The sequence below is a fragment of the Podarcis raffonei genome, chromosome 16 (assembly GCF_027172205.1).
Source record: "Podarcis raffonei isolate rPodRaf1 chromosome 16, rPodRaf1.pri, whole genome shotgun sequence".
Classification (NCBI taxonomy): Eukaryota; Metazoa; Chordata; class Lepidosauria; order Squamata; family Lacertidae; genus Podarcis; species Podarcis raffonei.
The window spans coordinates 15,012,108-15,038,705 of record NC_070617.1 but is presented as its reverse complement, the minus strand read 5'-3'; the positions used below and the strand labels follow the sequence as shown (position 1 = coordinate 15,038,705).

The 26,598-nt window shown below is 48.4% G+C and overlaps 1 protein-coding gene across 29 annotated transcripts in view; it reads right to left on the bottom strand.

The window, feature by feature from the left end:
- Positions 1 to 26,598, bottom strand: part of NRXN2 (neurexin 2) — a 341,743-nt gene that overhangs the window by 255,404 nt on the left and 59,741 nt on the right. For 24 of the 29 annotated variants that reach the window (XM_053369667.1, XM_053369668.1, XM_053369669.1 and 21 more), the window contains exon 3: positions 16,504 to 16,521. The exons of the other annotated variants lie outside the window; for them this stretch is intronic. In XM_053369667.1, coding sequence (XP_053225642.1) covers positions 16,504 to 16,521 — 18 coding nt within the window. The remainder of the gene's footprint in view (positions 1 to 16,503; positions 16,522 to 26,598) is intronic. 29 annotated transcript variants of the gene reach the window in all.

Sequence of the window (26,598 nt, the reverse complement as noted above, 5' to 3'; positions counted from 1 at the left end):
ATCTGCTGTAAGGTGAAGGATTTGCTGAAATATATATATGAATTAGAATACAAAGAGGGGAGGTGTGAGGAGGTCAAGGAGACAAGTTAAGAAAGGGAGTTATATTAAGGTTTGATCTGTTTTTTGTCTTTCTTTTATGTTTTTTGGACTGTGTCTTTTTTATTTTTTATTTTTTCCTTTTTAGGTGTGTTGGCTTCTTTTATTTTTCTAGTTTTATTTTTTTTCTTGGATATGCTTTGTCTTTATATATTGTGTTTTCTTTTGTAACCTTTAAAATTTGAATAAATATTATTTAAAAAAAGAAAAAGAAAACATCTGCTGTTCAGGGAAGTTTTTAATGTGTGACATTTTGATGTATTTTTAATCAAAAAGCCGCCCAGAGTGACTGGGGAAACCCAGCCAGATGGGCTGGGTACAAATAAATTATTATTATTATTAATAAAGACGGAGCAAGTCTGCTTACTGCTGCTCCGGAGGGGAGGAACCGAACCAATGGATTCAAAAGGCAAGGAAGGATATTCCAGCTAACCATTACAAAGAGCCTTCTGACCGTAAGAGCCATTTGACAGTGAAGCGGAAGGGGGTAGACTCTCCTTCACTGGAGGCCTTCAAACAGACGTTGGTTGGCCATTTGTCAGGGATTCACAGCTAGATTCCTGCATTGGAGAGGGTTGGACTAGATGACCATGGGGGATCCCTTCCAATTCTACGATTCTATGACCCATTGTGCCCACCGCTGCCATGGCTGGGCCCAGCTCCTGATTAAAAAATCGCTCTGTCTGGGTGAACAAGGGAGCCGGCAGGTTCCTTGGCGAGAGGAGTCAAGATGCCACCCCCAAGACAAGGGAGGAAGGCGCAGTCTAGGAGATAAGCGGCGGGTGATGGAGTGCCAGACGCCGCCGTCGGCGGGTTTAATCTCAGGTCCCCTGCTCCAGGCAGCACGGAGGGTCATTTTTCTTGGAGATGGATGCTGGGCGCTGGCAGCAGCAATCTCCGCTCAGAGAGGCAAACAGGAGGCCTTTGCTGGAAGCCATGTGAAACCAGCAGCCTCTGGCCTCTCCAGAAAGGCTCCCACTAGCCACAAGGCCCCATTGTCCTTCCAGAGCTGTGGAGAGAACACAGGACTGCTGGTCCGCAAAGCTGAAACCAGGTTATGGGGCATCCTTCCAAAAGCTGCAGAGGCAGGGCAGCCCAGCAAAGAGGCAAAGTGAAGCAGTTGCCTCAGGGTGGGAGACTCAAGACAGATGAGGGGGCAGTGGATCTGACCCCTGAGGAACATGCCACTTGCTGCCTCCTCCACTGCCTGCCTGCTCCTCTCCAGCCTCCTTTTACACACACCTGGGCCGGCACATGGCAGAGGGTGTGCACACAGCACAGGCAGGTGGAGGCAGAGGAGGAAGCAGCATTTTCTGCCTTGCCTCTGGCGTCAAAACATCCTGGACAGGCAGGTATCTGGCATCCCCACCTTGTGCCAAACTCCTGAGAAACACCCACCTCTTCCACTCTTACCTGCCAGGCTGCAAATGGCAAGTTTCTCCCCAGCCCAACTGTTTGGGAGCAGGGGCAGAAACCAAGTCTGTGGTTGTGAGGCACATGAGGACAGGTGGATGGGAGAACGGGGGACCTTTTATTTTATTTGGGGAAGAATCTGATGTGCTCTGCACGCAGAAAGCCCCTGGATCAGTCCTCAGTAGCATCTCCAGGTGGAGCTCAGAAAGAGCACAGAGTGTGGCTGCCCATGGACCACTTGTTCTCAAGCAGACTTCTGTGGTCATTCTGAGTGCCCAGCCCAGAAGGGGATGATGCAACACAAAGGACCCTTCTGGAAGTGGCTGCTTTCCTGGAGGGCAGGGGGCTCCCCTCCAGAAATGGGGAGCAGGGGTCATTCCAAAGACTGCCTCTAAATCACCCCATCCCTGTGAGCCGATGAAGAGGAGTGGGGAGTGTCCTATAGTGAGCTGAAACCAGCTGTCAGTGCTAGAGTCAGACGCAGGTCAGCAACTCAGGGAGCAGATATCTGTTGTCAATGAAGTTAACTCTCTTTATTCAAGGCAACAAACACACAACTCGGCCTAGCGGTCTCTGCAACACTCCCCAATGGGTCTTTCCCCTACGCAGCAGTTGCCAGGACTGAATGTCCCTGCCTTCCACCGTTCCTAAGGCTCCTCCTCTCCCAGATGTTTCCCAACCAGTCTCAAATTGTGTGCACCTCTGAACTCTGTTCCGCTGTTCTCATTACTCTGTGAGTTTTCGGAGAAGTGGGTGGAAGGGAGGTTGTTGCGGCAGGAGAGGGAGAGTCTCCAGATTCTTGAGCAGTCTCTTGACACCCCCATCCTCTGCTTCAGCCTCAGAGTCTGGGCTGCTCCCTGTCACCAGCTCTTCCTGCTCACTAAACCCTGTTGCCCCTTTGGCACCCAGCCCCTGCTCCCAATCTCCTCCCTCTGATCTCTCCTTGGTGTCCCACCAATCCCCTGGCTCTGACTCTTCCTCCTCCGGGGTTTCCCTTGGGGGTTCCCCGGCTGGTGTCCAGCCAGACCCTGGCACCAGCACCCTGATGGAGCAGAGGACTCAGGAGAAGTTAACCCTTTTCTATGTGTGCATAGTGCAGAGAGAGATGTTGTACCACTTACACACATCGCCATAAGGAAGGAAACACATCAATAAAGAAGAGGAGGAGGTGAGAGATTTGCACAAAGTTTACATGTGCTAATGTATAGTTATAGATGCGATTTTGGAAATAAAGACTATAATTTAAATTGGAATACAGTGCATCTCACTGTAGTGGAGGAATTTAAAACTGTGACCAGGTGAGTGCTGTGTCCAGGTGGTCCTTTCAAAGATTTAGATTTAGACAGTCCTTCAAAAAGAGAACATTCCTCTGTAAAGCAGGACTGAAAGGAAAAGCAGTCAAGGGGCACTTCTAGACCTGTCTACTGAGCATTTTTTCAACACATAATGAAACCTGATAGATTGTTTCTGATAAAGTCAAGAAGGTTTGTGGCAAATACTTAGGGCATGTGGGAGCTGCAGCAAAATATTGAAGTGTGAAGTTCTCCGGCCATCCGCCCCACCCCATACCACTGCCACCTTTCCTACCCCCTCAGCAATCAGTCCAAATCTTTATATTTTTTAGGCCATCAAATGGTTAGGTTAAAATGTAATAACCACCTCTCACAATTCCACAGCATTGCAAAATACAGAATAATAATTAATATTTTTATGATATTATGTAACATGTAATAAAAGAGGCAAAGCCCTACCCTGTATAATTCAGCCCCCCACCCGTGTCACTGCCCCCTTATTATCTGGCACATTCTTCCTCCGCTTTCATTGCTCCAGATCCAGATAGCTGCCAGCCAGGTGGGACTCAGCCCATCCCTTTATGCACAAGAAGATTCCCACACCCCGAGGGGCAGCTCAGCCACCCAGGCAACAGCAACTGTACTCTGCAATTCTATGATTCCATGATATCCACAGAAATCATTTCGACAATTTGTAAAAGTGGTTTTATTGGTTTTACAGTCCATTGAGATTACCTGTTTTTAGAACAGGCTTTTTTGTGTGTTTTTGTTCGGACCTGCTTTAATCTTGTGCAATGCTTTGATGGCTTCATGTTATGAAGCGACCGACCTAGAAGTTTGTGAAACCATGAGAGAAACTAGCATCAAACGTGGTTCCTCTGGGTTTGCCTTGCCAGCCAAAAGGCCAACACCCACCCACACCAGGCCTCCAGATACTCTGCTACATGTTTCTGCTGAGGGACATCCAACTCAGAGTAGACCCCAATTTATCCAACAATCAATTTATCCCACAGACATGCCCTACCAATCAAGTCCAAAGCAGCCTTCGGATCAAGAAATGCACGCTTTCGTACTCTTAATACCCTTATGAAACAACTGAGAAATTGCAAAACATTTATCAACTGTTGGATCTCTTTCCTGAAATCCTGTTTGCTCCTGGGATGGTATATTTGTCTCCTCATCCCAATCCCCCAAATCTCTGCAGCAGATGTTCCACATACAACTTGCTTACAATTTCTTCTTCATTCCAACCCTCGGACAATTATCTCTTCAGACCACCATCTCAGAAGCTTCAGAAACTCTGGAGGGATTCCCTGCACCAGGGGTGGGTTGTCCTATTTCACCACCTGAGGTGAAATGGGAAGGTGCTTGCCTTGTGTGCTGCATGCCACCTGCTGCCCCCCCGCAGCCCCCCCCGAAGCTTCACCTACTGGGATTGTGCAGCTACAGCTTCTTGGTTCCAGTGAGGTCTTGTGAGAGCCCCGCAATTAGCCAAACGTTTTGGAAACTCTCTAGCTCCGTTGCTGCATGCGTCAGATCTGCCCTATACTGTGCATCAGACAGCTTTACATTTCCCTGCTGCAATTATTTATATTTATTTATGTAGCAAAGTTTAGATACCGTTTACCAGAACAAAAGACCTCTAAACCTTTTAACAAGAGTTTATATCCTGTCCTTATTTCTGGGAAGTTTTCCCACATCTTGAGTGAAAATAACCCCTTGCTTTCTTCCTCAAAACCCTCCCAACCTTCTCAATTAAACCACGGCTTATTCCATTTTCTCCTTCTTGGAAACCCTGACTTACTCACCTGCCTTGATCTTAATAATTCAGTAATTTTTTGTTCAAAGCAGAATCTTTCCAGGATCCGTGCATGTCACGACTGTGGGTACTTACAGCCAACAATTACTTCCGGGTTAAAGAAAATCCCCAAATCTAATTCAACCGCAGGCAACCGCCGAACCCTCCTCTGTGACACCGCTCCTATGTTTCTCCCAAGATGGATACCTGGGCATCGGCCGGGTCCCTATATCCGCTGCACACACACACTCCACAATTTTAAAGAGAAAGGTTGATGGTCAATTTCTGGTACCGGGAAGACTTGGAAGTGGCCACACGATCCAGCATACCTGCTTCTTCTCTGGTAAAAATAAATTTAAAAAGCAAAATCTCCCCTCCCCATCCCCCTCATACAACAAGTTAATATAAAGCAAGGGTCAGCAAACTAAGGCCCGGGGGCTGAATGCGGCCCCCCAGCCTCGTAAATCCGGCCCACGCTGAGAAGCCAGAACCCACAACGAAGCCAAGATTCCTGGCGATGGGAGGAAGAGGCCAAGGGGTGGCGGCTCTGCCAATCAAACACTGTGCCTGGTTTACCTCAGCGTGGCGTGGGGACATCTCTGCCAATCAAACACTGTGCCTGGTTTGATTGGCAGAGCTGTCGCCGCTCAGCCTCTTCCTCCCGCTGCCACCACCACCATCCTGGTGCTCCTGTGGGCCAGAGAGAGGAGTGGACGAGCTTGCTCTGCTACCCGCTTCACAAGAAGCTGCAGCAGCGGTGGTGGTGGTGGTGGCAGCAGCCCCTGGGGAGGCAAGTGCAGCACCTTCTTTCTCTGGACAGGGAGAAAGCCCGTTTCGCGCCACTGCCGCCAGCCCTTCGGCGAATGAGGCAGGCGGCAAACCGAGAAGGCAGCTGGGGCTGGGGTGTATGTGCTGATATAAAGACATCAGAAGAGCTTGCTGGATCAGGCTGAAGGGGACCATGCAGTCCAGCATCTTGTTCTCACAATGGCCAATCAGATGCCTGTGCAAAACCGGCCAGCAGGACCCAAGCACAAGAGCCCTCCCCCCTGCTTTGGTTTGCAGGCATTTAGAAGCGTTGCTGCCTCTGGCTGTGGAGGCAGAGCATAGCCTTCCTGGCTAGTAGCCATTGACAACCCTCTCCTCCATGAATTTGTCCAATCCTCTTTGACAGCTATTTAAGTTGGGTGGCCATCACTGCCTCCTGCAAGAGCAAGCTCCACGGTTAACTATACCTGAAGGAGCGTCTCCACCTCCATCGTTCTACCCGGACGCTGAGGTCCAGTGCCAAGGGCCTTCTGGTGGTTCCCTCGCTGTGAGAAGCCAAGTTACAGGGAACCAGGCAGAGGGCCTTCTCTGTTGTGGCACCTGCCCTGTGGAATGCCCTCCCACCAGATGTCAAAAAGAAAAAAACAACTACCAGACTTTTAGAAGACATCTGAAGGCAGCCCTGTTTAGGGAAGCTTTTAATGTTTAATAGACTATTGTATTTTAATATTCTGTTGGAAGCCACCCAGCGTGGCTGGGGAAACCCAGCAAGATGGGCGGGGTATAAATAATAAATTATTACTGTATTATTATTATTATTATTATTATTTAGTTACAATATGTAAAAATTTGCTTTACTTAATAAACCCATCAGAGCTTCACCAGCATCTCAAGTTCCTGCAAATATTCTGCCCCTCACTGAGAGGGTCCCTCCCTCTCTTTCTCTCCCAATTCTTGCATGGGAATCTCCTGCAGCTAACACTGGACCCAACTTGTAATGGTTCTAGGGGTTGCTCGTGCGTAAGTTGCCGCCACTCCTGGCTAGGTTACCTGGTTGAACCCTTTCTGTCTGGACAGCCCTTCACTTCGTGACTGTCTCAGTCGCTGGCAGAATCCGTCAGTGGGCGTTTCTTGAACCTCTTCCAGCAAAGAAGTTCTTTGACGCCAAGTCTCCTCCTACTCTCCCTGCGCGGAAGTCTTCTGCGCAGGGAGGGCGTGGGCAGCGGCGTACCCGTGCTCTCCCCGCTGGTCTCCGGTGAAGAGTCCTGGAGCCTCCTCTCCGATTCCCCCATCTGCCCCCCTTCTCCACTGGTGTTACACTGATTTCCTTCCCCAGCAGATGGGCTGCCTCTCTCCCTACTGGGACCCTCTCCGGCATCCCTCTGGAGCCTTCCCTCCGCCTCTAGCTCTGATGGCAGTTCCCTGACATAACTGGTCCAAAAAATAAATAAATCTCAACTTTGGGCCTTGTGGTCAACGGAGAGTGATGCGGCCTTAACTGTCCAAGGGACATATTGCTATCCACTTTCCAAACCTGCAATATTTTTGCCCTTATTGATGTTGAAACTTAGTAAGTCTAATCCACCACTGGGGTCTCTTGTTTTTCCTTGATGCTGCTGGCACCAAAAAAAAGTAATATATCCAGGAAAATCAATATTATCTAGAGCCCAAGTTTCTTGCAATAGGATCAGTTCAAACTCCCTTAGGAAGTTCCCCTATCACTTCATCCACCCAGCTCTGCTCCATGACGCAGGCTCTTAATCTTATCCTCACTTAACCTCCCCTGTGATAAGGAAAACTCATCCACCCCCAAAGGCTCCAACCCATCCATGCTATGAGCAATGGCCCCACTCGACTCCTCGCAATTCTTCAGTTCTGTTCTTTAGCTTATTTCTGCTTACACCTGCTCAGCATCAGTCACTATAAAAGGGGACTCTACAAACCTGATCCAGAATGGGTATTTCTACTTTAACTCTATTCATCATTTCTGTTCTTGACAAGGAAGTGATCCAAGAGAGCCTAGTTCATTAGGAGCTTAGCTATCTGAAGATCTGCCATTCCTCAGGGCTTGGCTGTTTTCGTATTAACAAAGTAGGTGGAAGTTCCCTGGATACAGAATGATTGGGCATCCCCCAAGTCTATTACTACCCTAACAGAGATTAACCTACCTCTTGATATTGAACACTGGATGATTGACTTGATGGGTGCCTTTGCGAGGGCAGCTACCAAAACTAGGAGTTTATTCTCTAGTGTTGATAATCTAAACAAGAGTGTTTTTAGTTCAAAAATGTGGAAGAAGTAGGCATAATACATCAATAGCTTCTCCTCCAAGGGCTCCATGGCCTTGGACATTATATATCTGAGAGGTAGTGTGGTGTAGTGGGTAGAGTGTTGGACTAGGACTTGGGAGACGGGTTCAAATCCCCACTTGGCCATGAAGCTCACTGGGTGACCCTGCCTTTGCAGCCTAACCTCCCAGGGTTGTTGTGGGATTAAATTAGGAGGGAGAGAACCATGTCCACCACCTTGAGCTCCTTGGAGAAAAGAGATGGGATATAAATGCAATTAATAATAATATACATGTTTGTGTGCTTTGGACTTACCCTTTTCTCTTGACTGCAGTTTGTTTTAACTGATTTTAATATATTTTCAAATCATTGTAACCTAACCTGTTGCGACCTCATTGGGGTGGTCAAGTAAGAAATCCAGTAAGTATAGCAACCAGAAGCATCTGAACCTTAGCCTAACCTGAAACGGAACCTACAATAGACTTTGGAGAGCCCAGAGAACAGCTGGAATATCCCAGCAGATTTAATCCTCTGGGAACTCACTCTCTGTGTGGATAACTCTGGCTTTTCTCAGAGTTGGTCCCCAAAGAGAAGAATCCCTTCACATTTCAAAAAGGGCTCTTTATAGAATCATCCAATACTCAAGACGGAATAGGCCCTTATTTATATAATGTGTGTCTTCCCTCTAAAAAACAGAACTTTGATGTTTGAAAGGATAAATAACATCTCTTTGCCAGAGCTCTGCCTTGCAAACTCTTTATTTCAGTAAGATTTATTTTACTTTTGAGTATACCAAGAAGGTCACTTAGATGCTAAGCAGCCAACCACCTTGAGCCCCAATGGGGAATTCCCTTAAAAGCAATGGGGCTGCTAGGCCAATGAGTGGTCCCGGGCCAGGGGGCAGCTAAGTTGTTCTAGTTTTCTCCCCATCTCCCTCCTTGCAAAGCTTCTGTGGACACTTAAGCTCTGCAATTTTATGAAGAGCATGCAACTACTGTACACTGAGAAGAGTCTGACTTTTTCTTTGTATAAACAGCATACTTCATCTTATAACCCCCAGAGTGGGGCCTGCTGGATCAGGCTGAAGCCCCGTCTAAGCCAGCATCCTGTTCTCCCCAACCAACCAAAGACGCCTAAACAAAAACCTAAACAAAAAAACAGGAAGGCAAAACCTCCCTCCTGCTCTCAAACATAGACACACATATCCTACAGTTCCAATAATACACAAGTGTTGAAGCTTGAAATGAATACAGAAGCCACCCGCTGTTTATTCTCCCAATCCCCCCCTCTGTTCACAAAAATAACTGCAAATGATCAAGTTAAAAATAGATACTGTAGAAATATACTCACACACTCTGTCCACCATTGCTCTCTATGAATGAATGAATGAATGAATAAATAAATAACTCCAGCTGCTCAAACCAGCAACCACGCCCACCCGGGGCCAGCGAGAAAGAATGTGCATGGAGGAGTGGGCGTGGCTTTCAAGGAAGCAAGCTCCGACCATGCCCAGAGTACATTTTAAGGCAGCCTCTTTGCCTTGGATTAAGAGAGGCTGAGAGGGGCAGAGACCTGATTGGCCCGAAAACAGGAAAGGGACAGAAAGGTTTTACCAGCTTCTCTGTGTTCAAACAGAAGTATAAGATGTCATAAGATAGGAAAGTGTGTGTGGCTTTGAGATTTTTGTTTTGTTTTGGCCGGAGCCCACTTAGAAGGCAGTAACCCTAAACCACTCTGGGAGTTAACTTGCCCCCACCTGCTAAGGCTTCTCAAACTTGTGCAACTCTTTAAGGTCATCTATTACAATTTTAATTTCTTTTCTTTGGCTGGTTTCAGTGTCTTGTGTTGATGCATTTAGGATTGTGGCCAATTCTATCTACTACTCACAGAAGACCCATTGACGCTGATGGACATGATGAACTTTGGTTCATTAATTTCAATGGCCCAACTCTTGAGTAAAACCAGTGCTTTTTTTTCTTTAAAAAACTGTTTAGGGTAAGGTTACCAGATATTTTTCAATGAATCCTGGGACACTTTTCAACTTCAATGGATTTTGTATGGGGACTGATTTGTAAATCCAGGGACTGTCCCCGGGAAATGGGGACGTCTGGTAGCCTTAGTTTGGGGGTACTCTCATTTTCCTACTCATATTGAAATACTGCCCCCAATGAGGCTAAGCTTAGATTCACAAAATGTTTAGGGGTATGCATGACCCTGCGTCCCCCCAGAAAAACGCCCTGAGTAGGACTGAATTGGTTACAGCCTCTAGTTTGTATTATTTTATTCAGATAGTTTCAACAAGGCAACCAAGTTATTAAGCTTATCCTCTCTCCAAGTTAATTTTCAGTGAATCTACTGGGCAGTTCTAGCAGTTAATAAAGTTCTAAAAAGAGGGAACCCCCTGACCGTGCCATCTCAAGTGAAAAATTTGAGGTCAATATATAACACAGAGAGGGAGGAAACATCAGCAGAACACAGAAAGTCAACACTGATTACTTGTGGAAATATAACATGAGTCTACCTGTGGTCTAACAGTGAAAAAAGCAACTATCATTTTCAACTATAATGAAGATGGCAGTCTTCTGGACTGTGGACAGGTTTAGATTAAGAGCATGAGAAGCGTCTGCCACACAGTTGGTTAGAATGAAATTGCATAAAATGAACTGAATATATCAACTGGTAAAACACACATTAGAATGCAGTTGGTGAGGGGAAAACCCATTAAAACGGAATTATTACATCTTTCTGATAACCTATGGGACCCCAACCTCTCATAAACACTTTGACCATTGGGATTCTGGAACGCCAGTCACTAGCTGGGACCCATCCTGAGTGAACCCATGGTTTCAACTCACAGAACAGGTGGATAATCCATGCAGGTAGAGGTGACTTGCCCAGTCCCCCAGACACATTCCGAGCCCATTGAGCATGCTCTGTTCTGTTTATGCTATTTCGGCAGAGTCCTCCCCCACCCCTGCCGGCTTTTTGTTCTATTTTCTTGTTCATACTTCTACAGACCATTGGCTTCCTCCAGCACTTGGATGCCTCACTGGTACCATTCTGGGTACCTGGACTTTGGAAATAGAGGGAATTGTCAGAGGCAAATTTAGAAGAGTGCAACTGGTTTCCCTGCACTGGGCACTGAGCCGAGAGGCTGCCACAGGGGGCACCGCAACAGTGATGTAGAATACAAGGCGAGAGGGCTGGGGGGTACCAAAATTTGGTATCTGCACAGGGCGCCGCTGAAATTTGAAAGCCCTAAGTCCATCACTGGTATTGTTCCATGACAGGCTTTGGACATGCCTATGTTACAGATTTGCAACCACTCTGAAATGGGTTGACATTTGCAGCGCAACAGGGTTAGACAGACCATTTATCTGCCTGGGGATGGCTGTCCTGACATCTCTGTGCCTCTGCTCGTCTAGTGTGTCTTATGTCCCGTCCCCCCGCCCCCGCCTGCCCCAAAACATACCACTTCTACATCAAATGTGCCATTGCTTCTGCAAAAGAGGCTCTTGATCTGTCTCATAGTGAGCATAAAGGCTACCAACTTGCACATTAGAAAAGGGCTGCATTCAAATGAGCAGACCCATTTTCTGCCTCCAAGGAAAAACAAGCCTCAGCCCTGCAGGGCTTAGGTTAAGATCTCAGCTTCACAAAAGGGACGACACAGTCCCAGCTTCTTCATCATCATCATTATCTTCTTGGTCTTCATCATCTTCTTTTGGAGTTGGCAGGTGGTGGGCTCTGTGGCAGTTACGTTGCTTTAGCACTGCTGCCCACATGTGATGCAGCCAGATAAAAAGAATCTGGACTGAAGGAAAGTGTAATTGCCCTCCAGCATGCTTCAAGGATAAAATTATGTGGCAGAACAGAATAAAGGAACCAGAGCAAAGAAAACCCAATTGAGAACTTTCCTTTTGAACAATCTTCGCACAACCAAGACATGGTGGGAAGCAGACAGACAAGCACTTTGACCAGCGAGAGCCTGCCCGAGTTTGGGCATTGCACTACCAAGCGAGCACTGTGTGCTTCTGCAGGATTTCTGGGCACTGCTCTACAAAGGGGGCACCGTGTGCTGTTGCAGATTTTTTAGCAATGCGCCTGACTTGCTGGTTCTCACTTCTTCCCATGATCACCGAACCTTCCAGCTATCCATGTGGCAAATGCCAGATCTGATGACCAGCTTCACTCCTCAGAGAGTCATTTAGCCAGAGCGGTGAGCCTCTTTACGGCATGGGATTGCATTGTATCGGTTTCTGATTGTCTAGCCGCTCTCGGCCAGGGGAGAGGAGGTGGTGGTGGTGATGCTAATAATGGCGGACTGAGATACGGAGGAGATTTGTCTGTTTTGGTACAGGGGGCGTCAGAAGTGGAAAGTGCCATTTCTCAGAACAGAAGGCAGCCCTGTGAGCAGCGCCCGGATCAACCAGCCTGGGTGCTATTTTTGGAATTCCTGCCCCGAGGCTCATGTGAACGTCTTCCTGCACATCGGTGCCACTGGAGGGTTCCCTCTGGATGCAAATAGCAACTTTGAAGGGAGAGAAGGAGGGGGGCAATTTTCTTTGGGACCTTGAGAGGGTGGAAAGGATTGATATCCCCCCCCCCGACTTGTTCCCCTGTGTTCCTGGCACATTTAGTTTAGCCCACAGTGAGTGAATTTAATTTACTGGCAGCCAAGCACAAACTCTCTTTTGCGGGAACGTATCAAATCTCCCAGACTCTTGGGGTGAGACTTTCCACACATCTCCTTCCCTAAGAATCACCCCAAAAGCATTTGCACCACGCATGGAGTCTCCCACAAACAGGGGGTTACAAAAGAGGCAGCTTTGGAGGACAAGAGCAGCACTTCTAAGTGGCTCTGGGAAGAAATTAGCGCATGCCTTCTTGTCCTCGTTAACAATCTAGCCACCACATTCTGCCGAAGTTTCCAAGCCACCTTCAAGGGCAGTCCCAGAAACAACGCCTTGCCGTAATCTAACCTGAATGCTACCAGAGTGCAGACAACCAAAGCAAGGTTATCATCCAGCTAGGGTTGCAAATGAAGCTGCCAGAAGGCCCTCCATGCCACAAAAACCACTTGTGCCTTCAGTGAAAGTGCTGGATCTGAGAGTGCCCTCCAAGCCGCACACCTGCTCCATCAAGGGGAGTCCAGAGCAGGATGCATCACACTCATCCGTACGGAGGGGCCACCCACTAAGAGTGTCTCCATCTTATCTGGACTGAGCTTCAGTTTGTTGGCTCATATCCAGTCCATTACCAGGCACTGATCAAGCACATTCAGCGCCACACCTGCTTGAGCTGCAAAGGAGAAGCAGAGCTGCATGTCAACAGCATATTGATGACAGCACACTCCAGAGCTCCTTTCTCCATGGGTTTATGTAAATGTCAGGCAGCATGGGGAACCCTACTCTGAGACCCCACAGGGCCAAATCATGTCTCCCAAGCACCCACTTCTGGAGACAACCGTGCAAATACAATTGGAACCAAAAGGTGAATGCCACATCTAAGATTAACCACACATGCTGTGCAAGTCTATGCAAGTCTACTCTGAATCAAGCCACAGCGAAACTTTTTTGGGGGGTAGAACCCCGTGTCCCCTGTTGCCCAACACGACAACTTCGTGGGAAGGCAAACGCTACACATGAACATGCATCAGAACAGCCTGACTTCTGGATCTAGCCAAAGGAGGCCCATCTCATCAAATCTCCTGTTCTCACTGTGACCAACTGGATGCCCCAATGGAAAGCCCAGCACAGCACAACAGCAACACTCTTGCCACTTGTGATTCCCAACAACTGCTATTTAGAGTATGCTGAGTACTGACTCCACATGGAATTCTCCTTTTTCACACACTGGGTCAGCATCTTTGTCAAATCATCCACTGTGACCTCACTGTCTCATTCCTGGTTAGTCACTGCTAGTGCAGATCCCATGAGCATCTTGTTGGTGGCAAGGGAAAAAACAGGCATAAAAAGAAGAATTCCCTGGATGCCAAGATCCAGGTTTGGGGCAAGTACTCTTTGGTGAGATTTAAAATCACAAAATATGCAGCAAAGGAAAGCGTGGAAATATAGGGTGTTAGATCTTTAAAATATGCCTTTCATCAAACAGTAGAAGAAGAGTTTGGATTTGATATCCCACTTTATCACTATCCTAAGGAGTCTCAAAGTGGCTAACAATCTCCTTTCCCTTCGTCCCCCACAACAAACACTCTGTGAGGTGAGTGAGGCTGCGAGACTTCAGAGAAGTGTGATTAGTCTAAGGTCACCCAGCAGCTGCATGTGGAGGAGCGGGAAGCGAACCCGGTTCACCAGATTACGAGTCCACCCTCTTAACCACTACACCATGCTGGCTCTAGAGTTGGAAGGGACCTCAGGCTCATCTAGTCCAACCCCCTGCAATTCAGGATTCTCAACTAAATCATCCATGACAGATGGCCATCCAGTCTCTGCTTAAAAACCTCCAAGGAAGAAGAGTCTACAACTTCTTGTGGGTGTCTGCTCCACTGTCAAACAGCTCTTACTGTCAAAAAGTTCTTCCTGGTGTTTAGCTGGAATCTCCTTTTTTGCAACTTAAAGCTGTTCATTCAAGTTCTACCCTCCAGAGTAGGAGAAAACAAGTTTGCTCCATCTTTCATGTGACAGCCCTTTCTTTAGATATTTGAAGATGACTAGCATATCTCCTCTCAGTCACCTCTTTTCCAAGCTAAACATACTCAACTCCCTCAACCATTCCTAATAAGGCTTGGTTTCCAGACCTTTGATCATCTTGGTCACCCTTGTGAGTTCCAAAACTTCCCTCTTCCCTTATAATAGAAAGAGACCACACATTTGGTAAGTTAAAAATGGTTCACTAACAAACTCTCCAAATGTCAGATTCATATCCTTTCCCAGGCAGCATTCAGAAAAAAGGTACACAGGCAGTAAAACTTGGCTAAGTTACAGTTGTGAAAGTTCCTAAATTATTGGTATAGGAAAGAGAGCCAGTCACTTTCTTGATTGTCAGGGATTATGGGGGCGATGTGATATAGTTACTGGCTCACGTGTGTGCATGAAAGAGTTACCTGTGTCCTGAGCTCAAGTTACCATGGATGGGATTTAGCAGGCTTATAGCAGCATTTGCTTCTTCCCTCTTTCTCTGCTTCCTACAAGAAACTGCAGCCAAGCATGGCTCCCAAGTGCAAGGGAAACCACATGAATAGAAAATCTTTCTAAAATGAGATTTTTACAAAGACTGTGTGATTCTTTTATAAGGAAACCAAGTTCTTTCTTTTAAAGTCATTTGAGAACTTTTTTATTCTTTATTTCACTGCCAACAGCAGAGACTTATCTGCTGTGATTTCTGAAACTCTGTGAGTAAAATCTTCATTTATTTGCAAAGCTGAGTCTCTGTGACTTATTCCTGCCAAAGTATTTTTGTAGGGAACATTTGTTTAAAGGTGGATGAGGGCAGATGTAAATCTTACCAAGTTGTAATGGGCTTGGAGCAATCGTCATTGTGCTAAACCTACTATGGGAGAGTAAGAATCTCTCTTCCAAACCTCTGTCTCCAACAGGGGAAACCTAGCAGGTCTCCTGATACCATTGGACTAACCTATCCCATCATCAGTGGCCATCAGCTAGGTTGGCTGGGGATTGTGGGAGCTGGAACAACGCCTGGAGGGCCCCACAGATGTTCCCCTGTCCCTGCTCTATGGAGTTGGAAATTAAATATGAACATCACAAGGAGGGTTTGCCCCAGCTGGAGTAGAGGGCATATGTCAGCCCAGCCCACAGCCTCTGGTTGCAAATGTTGTATGGAGCATCATAAGTGTGCATGGTGTTTTCAGAGAGTACCAGTCCCTGTCCTACAAGGAACTTGCAAATTTGACAAAGAGGAGACAAGAGGGGAGAGGAGGCAGGTGGGGAAGAGAAACAATGGATCCAGGTGCTTCAGTTGCATGAGCTTAAGCCAACCTTCCCCCCAACCTGCTGCCATTCTAGCTGCTTTGGACTGCAACTCCCATCAAGCCTTGCAGACAACACAGCAGTGCTCCCAGCATCATACAGCTAGCTGTGCTGCTTGGTGCTGATGGGAGTTGCGGTCCAAAACAGCCAGCTTTAACTAAGTTACAGGCTGAGTTGCAGCTGGGCATGGGAATCATTCTTTTAGCACGATGCAATGCAACACACCCCGATTTTGGCACACCTAATGCAGATCAGAGGTGGGGGGATTGGAGACTGACATTCCCAGAGCTCCCACTTTAGTTTCTTAGCACACAACAGAAAGGGCTGGAAATGTTATCAAAGGGTAGAGGAGTACCATGTTTCTGGAAGCTGAATGCACACACCCAACAAGGAGGAGAACAGCTGGGATGCGCACAGTTGCCGTTTGAAATTCAAGGATAGAAATCGCCTAAGTGGAACTTCCATATCAAGAGAAAATGAGACCATGTAGACTCACGGTGTCCCAAAGAAAAGCACCTCTCCTACCCCAGCTCTGCCAAATGCCTTCACACAGATGCCTCCCCCAACCTACGCAAAAGCCTCTGCTGCCTCAGAGCAGGTCTCCCCTCCCAAATACTAGGAACAAAAGGAAAATGGTCTGTGTAACTCTTCCCCTACACCCCCAGCCAGCAACCCCATACAAGGAGAGCCCTGCCCTTTGCACTTTATGGAGCACAGATCAGATCCTAACAGGATTGCCAAACAGTACCCACCCCAACTCCACAAAACAAACACTTGTTTGGATCTCACAGCAACCATCTGATCAACACATAGCAATCCCCCTTCTCAACCCACCCCAAAATCCCTTTCCAAGCAGAGCATTAGGTATCAGAATGGCAAGGAAAGGCACCTCTACTCACCTTCCAACGTTAGCTCTTCTGTGGGGATCCAGCAAGGCAGGCAGAGAGTTGGGGAAGGAAAAAGGAGAAAGAAGAGAGTCAGGAGCAAGCAAGGAAAAGACCCAGCAACAGAACGACAGGCCAGCATCTGACATAGACCTAGACTCAGGCTGGAATCCTGGAGAGCCACTCCTGCCACTCAGCGAAGGCAATACTGAGCTATATACTGTTTGTCAATGTTTATGAATGCTCATTTACTGCTATTTGTTCACTTCTTGTGAGATAAAGAGATCCTGCTGCATTCCTTCGCTCCAGAGGAATCGCCAGCCTCAGCCTCATCAAAGAATCACAAAGCATCCCACCCAGCCAAGTCATATTCTAAAGCGTTGTTGTGCTTTTATTTTTGTTTGCATTTTCTGAATTTTAGGGGTTTTTACTACAATGCTGTATTATTGGCATGTTTTGCTTCTGTTGTTAGCATTTGTTGCCTTGAGAAGAGTTTGTCAAGAAAGGCAGCCTATAATTAGTAGAAAGAAAGAAAGAAAGAAAGAGGATGAGGTTTTGAATTCCCTGCTTGGAATTCTGCAGAAAGAAGTCGTGTTTAGGTGAGAGGAGGGAAGCCTCACCCCCAATGCACTGGTAAGAGACACCAGGTCCAAAAAGCATACCCAGAAGGCTGTTGCGAGAAGGAGATGAAACAGTTCTCTTATGAAGAAGCCAACCAACAAATTCACAGAGGACAACAGCTAGCAATGGCTGACTAGTCATGGCGGCCACTTTCAGGATAAGAGGCATAGGAACTGAGGAACCAGTCTTCAAGTGAGTCAGGCTATTGGTCATCAAGCTCAGTACTGTTTACACCGATGGACAATGGTTCTCTGAAGGGTCTTGGATATTCCTCATTCTCCCAGCGGATGCCATCAGGGATTGAACCTAAGAATTTCAGCATGCAGAGGTCGGGCTCCACTACTGAGCTCTGCCCCAGCCCCCTGCCCCAGCTGGAAGTCTTTTGTGCTCATGGCCTCCTTGTGGGCTTCCTGAAGGCATCTGGCTGGATCCTATAAGGGGTGGGAATCCTGGAACAGAGAGGCCCCCTTTGCCTGGCAAGACCCTCCAGCCAACTGCCCTACCAGTCCGGGTCTCTTTTTTCCCTCCCCTGCAAGCCGCTGTGCCCCCTCCCCTCTGCTGCTCCTATTCTGCATACAAAGCCTGAGCTCCACCACTCAGCTACAGCACACAGCCCCGCAATGGATTTTAATTATTTATTATGGGGGTTGATATCCCACCCATCAAATAGATTTCCCCAAGGCAGTTTGCAATAAATCAAAGTCCAATTGCTAAAAGCATTTAAAAGCATACAAAAAAAAACCCAACTACAGAGGAAAAACAGCAGCCATTGTAAGTGTTTTTTCATATATATATATATATATATATATATATATATATATACCTTACAGTGATAAAACAGTGTAGATTATAAAGTCTGGCCAGATAACAAAAGTCTTTGCCTGGCATTGCCACCATGAGAGCGTCAAGGGGAGAGCATTGCTCAAGCAGGAGCCACAGTGAAGAAGGCCCTTTTTCCAGGTTAACCAGGGGAGAGAAGAAGGCCTCTGATGAAGACCTGAACAGCAGGGATGGGGAACCTCTGGCCCTCCAGATATTGCTGGACTAGGTCTCCCAGCATGCCTGGACACTGGCTATGTTGGCTGAGGCTGACGTAAGAATATAAGAAGAGTCCTGTTGCTGGATCAGGCCAGTGGCCCATCTAGCCCAGGATCCTGTTGTCCTCACAGTGGCAAACCAGACGCTTCATTGGAAAACCAGCAAGCAAGCTTTGAGCACAACAGACTTCTCCCCTCCTTTGTTTTTCCAACTACTGACATTCAGAGAAGAATAGCCATCCTGACTAATATCCACCAATAGCCCTCTACTCCATGAATCATAAGAACCTAAGAAGAGCTGGCTGGATGAGGCCAATGACGCACCTAGTCCAGCATCAGCATCCAGAATCTTAGGTACATAGCAAAGAGGACAGGCTTAAGAACATAAGGGAAAGAGTACAGCTTGCTAGATCAGGCCAAAGGGGGCCCATGCAGTCCAGAATCCTGTTCTCTTTGTGGCCACCCAGATGCCAGTGGAAAACTGGCAGGCAGGATCCAAGCACCAGAGCTTCTCCTGCGGTTTGCAGCAACAGGCATCAGTAACCTTTCTGCCTCTGACCAGTGGCAAAGCATAGTCATCATGGCTAGTAGCCATCAATGGTCCTCTCCTCCATAACAATATTTGAGTCCAACAATGTACAGAGGGCCCCATCCCTGTCACAAAGGGTTAGGGTAACAAGGATGACCATTGGACAGCATTTTGACCAAGGCTCTGAGGGTCAGTGAACAGGATGGATCTATTTGCCAAGACCAAGATGCATTTGGAGGGCCACAGGTTCCCCATCATTGTCTTAAGAGCATGGACACACACCTGCGGAGACTGGTGATCACAGAATCATGGAATTTCAGGCATGGGTGCGACCCCAGGGTCAACTAGTCCAACCCCCCCATCAAATTATCAAACCATGAAGGGCCCTAAATGACCAAGCTAGTGTTCTGAACTGGTCCCAGGAACAGAAGAGAAGGCGACGCAGGTGGCAAAGCACCAGCGTGATATGATCCTGACACAGAGTCCTAGTTAGCAATTGCAGCTGCCAAACCATCTTCAAAGGCAGCCCTGTCTACAATGAATGGCAGTAGTCTAATCTGGTGATTACCAAAACATAGATAACTGCGACTAGGCTAAACCACTCCTGTGCCAGAGCTTAAAACCTTGGAAACTGCTTTATGATGTGGAAAGAGACTCAAGCTTCCCCCTAACAGCTGTTGGTTCTGTCTCTGCGCATATGCAGAGCACTAGGACAGCTGCTGGATGGGGCACTTTGAGAGATAGGCAAGAAGTTTCACTCTATCCAGGCGGCACTTGCATGGAAAAGGGGCCATACCCTGCCACCAGCTTTGGGGAAGCAGCAGATTGCACCAGAATGGCAATACTGGCATTTCCACCGGGGGTGGGGGGTGGAATTCCAAAATCAGCAAAAGGAAACTCAAAGAGGTGGCAAGGAAACTCCACCCCTCCCCAACCCCTACGCTACACTGGTGACAAAATAAACCCCTAAAATAATGAATGTAAATAATGAATGCAAGACAACAAACAATGTGGCAGTAATTAGCACAGATCTGGGTGAAAACTCTGAGCTCTTGCCATCTGCAGAGAAATATACCCACCCACCCAACAACAGGCTCATGCGTCAGGCCCAGGCAGAGACTCAGCAAGGGGCAGGCAGGGGCAGGGAACCAGAGAAAGGGCCTGCCTCCCTGCCCAGCTGGAACATCAAGAGCAGCCACAGTTAGAGGCAGGATGCTCGGAGGCCTGGATCCAAGCCTGGGTTAAGCTTCCCTTTCTTTCTAGATGTGGTGGGTTCTGCTTACCCTGTTTGGAGGAGAGGGACACTACTCAGTGGTTGGGTTTTTGTTATAATCAAGTGATTCATAAAAACATAAGAAGGGTCTGCTGGATCAGGCTAATGGCCCAACTAGTCCAGCATCCTGTTCTCCCAGTGGCCAACCAGATGCCTGCAGGAAACCCACTAGCAGGACCCAAGTGCAAGAGGCCCCTCCCCCACTGCCGTTTCCAGAAACTGGTATTCGGAAGCATAGCTGCCTCCAACTGTGGTCAAGCATAGCCATCAGAGTTAGGAGCCATCAGTAGCCCTCCACTCCCTCTGCAAGAATTTGCCTCATCCTCTTTTATAGCCATCCAAGTTGGTGCCTCTTGTGGAAGGGAGTTCCACAGTTTATCCATACACTGTGTGAAGAAGGATGTTCTTTTGCCCCTTCTCCTGAATCTTCCAACATTCAGCTTTGTTGAAAGTCCACAAGTTCCAGTGTTGTGAGAGAGGGAGGAAAACTTTTCTCCGCCCCCTTTCTCCATGCACGGTTCAACTAGGTTCTGCTCAAAGTAGGCCCACTGATATCAATGGACCTGTCTTGGTCATGTTAATTCGTTTCAATGGGTCTACTCTGAGTGGGAGTAACACTAGATACAACCGTCAGTCTGCTTTTAAATTCACCGAAAAACAAACGGAACAGATTTCTAAGGCAACATCGTTTTTGTTTTTCAAATAGCCTTTCTTTAATTAGCGCTGTCACACGCTTTCATTTAAACACCATTGCGCGGAGATATAAAATATAGCCTAGAAAGTGTTCAGCGCTAATTAAAAGATTGACTAAAAGAAGGAAACAGAAAATGATGCCCAGAGGAGAAGACGCAGCAAAGGCGTCCCGAAGAACAACAACAGGTCCACCTGCCCCAGACGTCACAGGACAAGTCTGAACCTCTTTGGAAAGAAGAACAAATTGCCCAGAGAGCCATTCCGACTTGCAGGCTTACGGGGGTAGGGGGGGGGACGACCCGATTTTCTGCAGGTTGGAATGGTGGAAGAGCCATAGGGAAATGTCAGTCATCTGGATGAGCCACAACAATGAAGCAAAAGAACATCAGAAGAGCCTTGCTGGATCAAGCCAATGACCCCATCTAGTCCAGCATCCTGTTCTCACAGTGGCCAACCAGATGCCCCAATGGGAAGCCAGTAAGAGCACAAGAGCCCTTTTGCCTCCTGTGGTTTCCACAAATGGCATTAGAAGCATGGCTGCCTCGAGCTGTGGAGGCACAGTATAGCCATCATGGCTAGTAGCCATCGATAGCCCACTCCTCCATGAACCATGGCATTTCCCCCAACTTAAATGCCTGGTGTGGAAGAGCCCAAAGTCTCGGTGGGAATGCACAACTGCCTTTATTTTGCACAATTTTCTCCTGGTGCAGAATTAGACCTTTACTGCGTGGCAGACTTTGGGCTTTCCCTCCTCAGTTCCACCACAGAGTCCCATCCCCCCCAAGCACAGACAATGACACAGTCACACCTCGGGGGCAATCAGAGAAGACAAAGAGATGCGATGTGGCCCCTTTGAGAGGGCAGCTTCCAAAGGCCGCCCTGGTTCATGGGCAGATACACACACACACATGCGGAAGATCCTCCCAGGTTCTATCCTCGCATGGGGAAAGGCACCTGTTTTACATGCAGAAAGTTCCAGTTCCAGTTCTAACAGCGTCTCCAGGTAGAACTGGGAGATAGCTTTGTCTGAAATCCTGGACAGCCCCTGCCAATCAGTCTAGACCAGCCTTTCTCAACCTGTGGGTCCCCAGATGTTGTTGAACTACAACTCCCATTACCCCTAGCTAGCAAGGCCAGAGCTCAGGGATGATGGGAGTTGTAGTCCAACAACATCTGGGGACCCACAGACTGAGAAACGCTGGTCTAGACACTAGTGAGCTGGATGGACCCAATGGCCAGACTCACTATAAGGCGGCATCCTATGATCCTATCTCCATGTGGTGCTGAGAAAGACCCGTCTGAACCTGAGAAACGGCTGCCAGTCCACGTATGGAGACAATACAGAGTGAGATGGTCTGACTCTGGATAAGGGACCCTCCTATGTGCCGGTGTGCAAGGCCTGGACTGAATGAGTGTGTGTTTGTGTGTGTAACCACCACCACCACCCCAAGCACAGAGGCTGTGTGCTCTGCCCTCACCCCCTCTCCCTTTCAGAAACAGTTCTGAACTGGCTCTGAACACAGCCGAACTCTCCAGCACATGCCAGGGGAGTCCTCCTGATGCCAACTGGCGGTGCCCAACGGGCACAGTAGCAGCAAGGAAGAGTCTGAAGCCGTGCCCAAGGAGATGATCCACAGAGAAGGGAAGGGGAACAGAAGCAGGAGGAAGAAGACGAAGAAGAGGAATGAGGAGGAAGGCTTGTCTCTCCACCCCATGCACATTCCCTCTCCTGGCAGCCTACTTGGCAGGCGACCTTGGGCTGACCTTGCAGGGAACAGCCAGGCTGCCTGGCCCCAGAGCGCCCTCTGCAATGATGGAAACAGCTCAGCCCCAAAGCAGCACCCATCACAGAGGGTGCAGCTAATGGGAGGGGGCAGGCGGGTGGGCACTGCTCAGGTCTTGCCCGTGAACAGGGAGAGCGAGGGGGAGAGAGACTGGTGCAAAAACACAAAGAGTGAGAAAGAGAAACAGAGGGAGGGAGGGACACACAAGCAGGTGCTGAAGCTGAGTTGGTCTGAACTGATGGAGCCCAGGTCAGGGAATACCTGACCCAGTTCTCAAGATGCTTGAGAAAAGGGGCAAAAGGCTCAGGTTTATTTGTTTGATTCCTATCCTGTCTTTCCTCTCAGGAGTTCAAAGCAGCAAACATAGTGTTGTTTCCCACACCCTGCCCAGCGCGCGCGCACACACACACACAATCTCACAACAACCCTTTCAAGTAGGTAAAGCTGAGCCAGCGGCCAACCCAAGGTCACCCTGGGACTCTCACGTGTTTTTAAACAATGCAGTTTCCCCCCATTCTTAGAAAGTGGCTTGGAGAGGCCCATGGACCGGTTGGGTTGCTGCAGCTCCCACCCCTTCTTTCCACATGCTGAATTCTTGTATTACATGGGGAGGGATTTGGATAGGCAGGCAACCCAGCAGAATTTCTGGCTTGTTCATCCTTTACGGGAACCCCGTTCACACCTCAGTATGTCACAAGATGTTGGGATGAAGCAATGGGGGCCCCAATTAGCAAGAGAGGAGCCCCCCTGACACCCTCCTAGCTATCTTACTAGAGCATGACGCCTACACACCCGTCCTTGACGAAGGCTTCTTCGTGGGCAAGGATGCAAATGACCTGACCCAAGGCTGTTGGTTTAAATATAGGCAGTGCCAGGGGAGCATCCGGCTGCCACTCGGAAAAACAGGAGAGAGACAGGGCAAAGGAGCCCTCAGAGGCAGGCCCAGTAGCTTCTGAAACATCCTCCCCTGTTTGCCACATGGCATGGGATGGGGGGCATGAGGAGGAGATAGCGGGAGGGTGGGGGGAGTCACAAAAGACCTACTTGGCAAGTTGCTCATATGGACTGGAGACACATGTGGCATAGTGGGTGAGGTGTCAGACTAAGAGCAGAGAAATCAGGGCTCAAATCCCGCCTTGACCACTAAATTCACCTTGAGCCAGTCACACACCTTCAGCTTGACCTACCTCACAAGGTTGTTGTGAGGATAATATGGAGAGGGAAGAACAAACCGCTATATGTTCCCTATAGTCATAGAATCAGCATTGCAGGATTGGAAGGGACCCAAAGACTCATCTAGTCCTACTCCCTGCAATGCTAAAGAATCCCTGGCAGATGGCTGTCGAACCTCTGTTTAAAAACCTCCAGCTTACGGAGTCCACCAGCACCTTAGTTAACATCAGCCAGACACCAAAAGCAGATCAAAGCACATGTCAGCATTCCACATGTCTAGGTAGTCTTGTCTAAGCAAAAATGTAGAGAGAAGGGTTCAGGCAATGAGTCCCAAAGAGGCTCAAGAAATTTCCTGCTCCTGAAACCTACCTGGGAACAGCAAAAAATGTTGTTCTACTTTTATTAAAATATTCATACTCTTCCCTAGTGGGACCTTAAAGGTGGCAAAAGGCCATAATTTAAAACATGGCAAATAAAACTGCATTTTAAAAGCACCAAGGAAACACTAAAATGAAGATAAGAAAACAGCAGCAATATAATATCAGCAAATGAGAAAAGGGGAGGGACAGAAGGAATAACGGAGCCAGAACCAACTTCAAGGAGTGCTGATCATAGAATTGGAAGGTAACCCTAAGGGTCATCCAGACCGACCCCCTGCAATGCAAGTGTCACAGTTAAAGAATCCCTGAGAGATGGCCATCTAACTTCTGTTTAAAAACCTCCAATGGAGGAGAGTCCAACACCTGCCAGGTCTGTTCCACTGTCAAAGAGCTCTTACCATCGGAAAGGTCTTCCAAATGTTTATTCCGCATCTCCTTTCTTGCCATTTGAGTCCATTGGTGTGGGTCCTACCCTCTGGAGCAGGAGAAAAGCTTGCTCCATCTTTCATGGAATACTCCTTCACATATTTGAAGATGCTATTCTATCACCTCTCAGTCTTCTCCTAGCTAAACATGCTCCTATAACCGTTCTTCATCCGGCTTGGTTTCCAGACCTTTTATCATCTTGGTTGCCCTCCTCTGCACACCTTCCAGCTTGTCAATAAATTGTGATCATATGGCTTTCAAAAGAGAAACCATTTTTAACTGGGCAAAGCAGAAGGTAGAGGAGGCTAGGGGAGTCTCCATGGACCTCATCTAGGCCAGCCCTACAGCTGCTTTGGATTACAGCTCCCATCGGACCCAGGACATTCAGCTGCACTGACTGGAGCCAATGGGGAAGGGAGGCTAGCCAATGCGCTATCACAAAGATGCCCCAAACTGGAGTCCCCACCTGCTGTGTGCCAGGCCTGCAATCAGAAACTTCTCATGGGTAGACTTAGAATGTATGAAAAGCCCTGCAGAAGGGGCCTTGTCTAGGCCAGCATCCTGTTTTCATAGTAGCTAGATGCAGCTAAGAACCTAGGAACCCAGGCAGACTTCCTTTGGACTGGGAGGTTCCATAAGAACCTAAGACAAGCCCTCCAGCTGGATAAGGCCCATTGGGGGCCTCATCTATTCCAGCATCCTGTTCCCACATGGCCATTGGGGGAAGCTTGCAAGCAGGACCACTCTGCCCACTTGCAATTCCCAGAGACAGGTACTCAGAAGGCAGGACACGGACAACGTTGTGGCTGGCAGTCCTTGACAGCCCCAACCTCTTCCATCAATTAGTCTATTCCTCTTTTTGAGCCACCCACGTTGATGGTGTTCCCATGCCTGAGGATTCCTGCCTGAGGATTCCTGGGAGGGGCTGCAAGTTGTACGGTCATGACCAAAATGTTCTGTCGCTCACAGATAGTTTGTGTCTCTGCACAGTTGGAGGCAGGGTCCGCCCCACAGTAGAAGCCCTTCTGAACATGTGCAGAGTGCCTTTCCCCTACCAAGAGAAAAACAACAACCAACTCCTTGCATGATCTGAAATTAGGGAAACAATTGCCCTGGCTCAAAAAACAGACTCGCAGGTGGGTTTTCCCACCCCTGCCCAAGGAGCCCTCCATTCCAGGGATTAACCTTTGACCTTCAAAACTACCTTTCCTCCCCTCGTGCAAAGGCCTCTCTGCCTGCTGCTCCCCAGCAACACACACCCTTCCTGCTCACACACTTTGAGAGGCTTCAAATCCATCTCCTTCCAAATCCATCAGCCAGCCTGGGCCAGCGTTTCCACGGCAACCGGCCTAGGCAACAGCCGCCCAGCCTGCCCGTCACGACAGCCTCCTTTGCGAGGGCCGACAACAGCCGTGGTGGCGGCGGCAGGAGTCAGGCGGCCCTGGTGTCTCCTCCGGCTGCACGAGAGGCTCCCCTGCCAAGCCCATCTCCACGGCAACCGGCCAAGTCGGTTGCCGCCACCGCCATCTGCTAGCCAGCCTCCCTCTCCAGACAACAGGCTTCCGGAGAGCAGGCGAGTGGGCGGGTGGGCTGAGCCCGAGTGCCGGCGGCATGTGGGTGTTGTGTTGTGTGTCTGCATGTAGAAGAGAAGCGGGAGAGTATTCTTGACGTAAGCGAGCACTATTTGGTGCCTTGTGCGAGACGAGGGGTTATGTAAACTCCCGTCGTCTGGTTGCGATGCAAGAGTCTGAAATTGTTGTCCTTGGCCCTGAGCTGGGAAGGGAAAAAAGGGGAACGGAGAACATAGGATGGCGCCTGGGCAGGCGAGCGCGTTCAAGGCTCCAAATCAGCAAACTGTCAGGAACCCCAATGCCCATGAAGACTCAGAGCAGGAACTCAAATTTCTTCCAGGTCGTGGGACCTCATAGTACCGCTTGGTCAGACCCCACCTGGAGTCCTGTGTCCAGTTCTGGGTGCCACAGTTTAAGAAGGATATTTTGCAGAGGTGTGCAGAGGAAGGTGGTCGAGATGATGAAAGGCCTGGAAACCCAGCCTTATGAGGAAGAAGAAGAGGTTTGGGGCATTTGGGTTTGGGGCAAGTACTCTTTGGTGAGAGAACACCAGCAGAGATTTAAAATCACAAAATATGCAGCAAGGGAAAGCGTGGAAATATATGGTGTTAGATCTTTAAAAT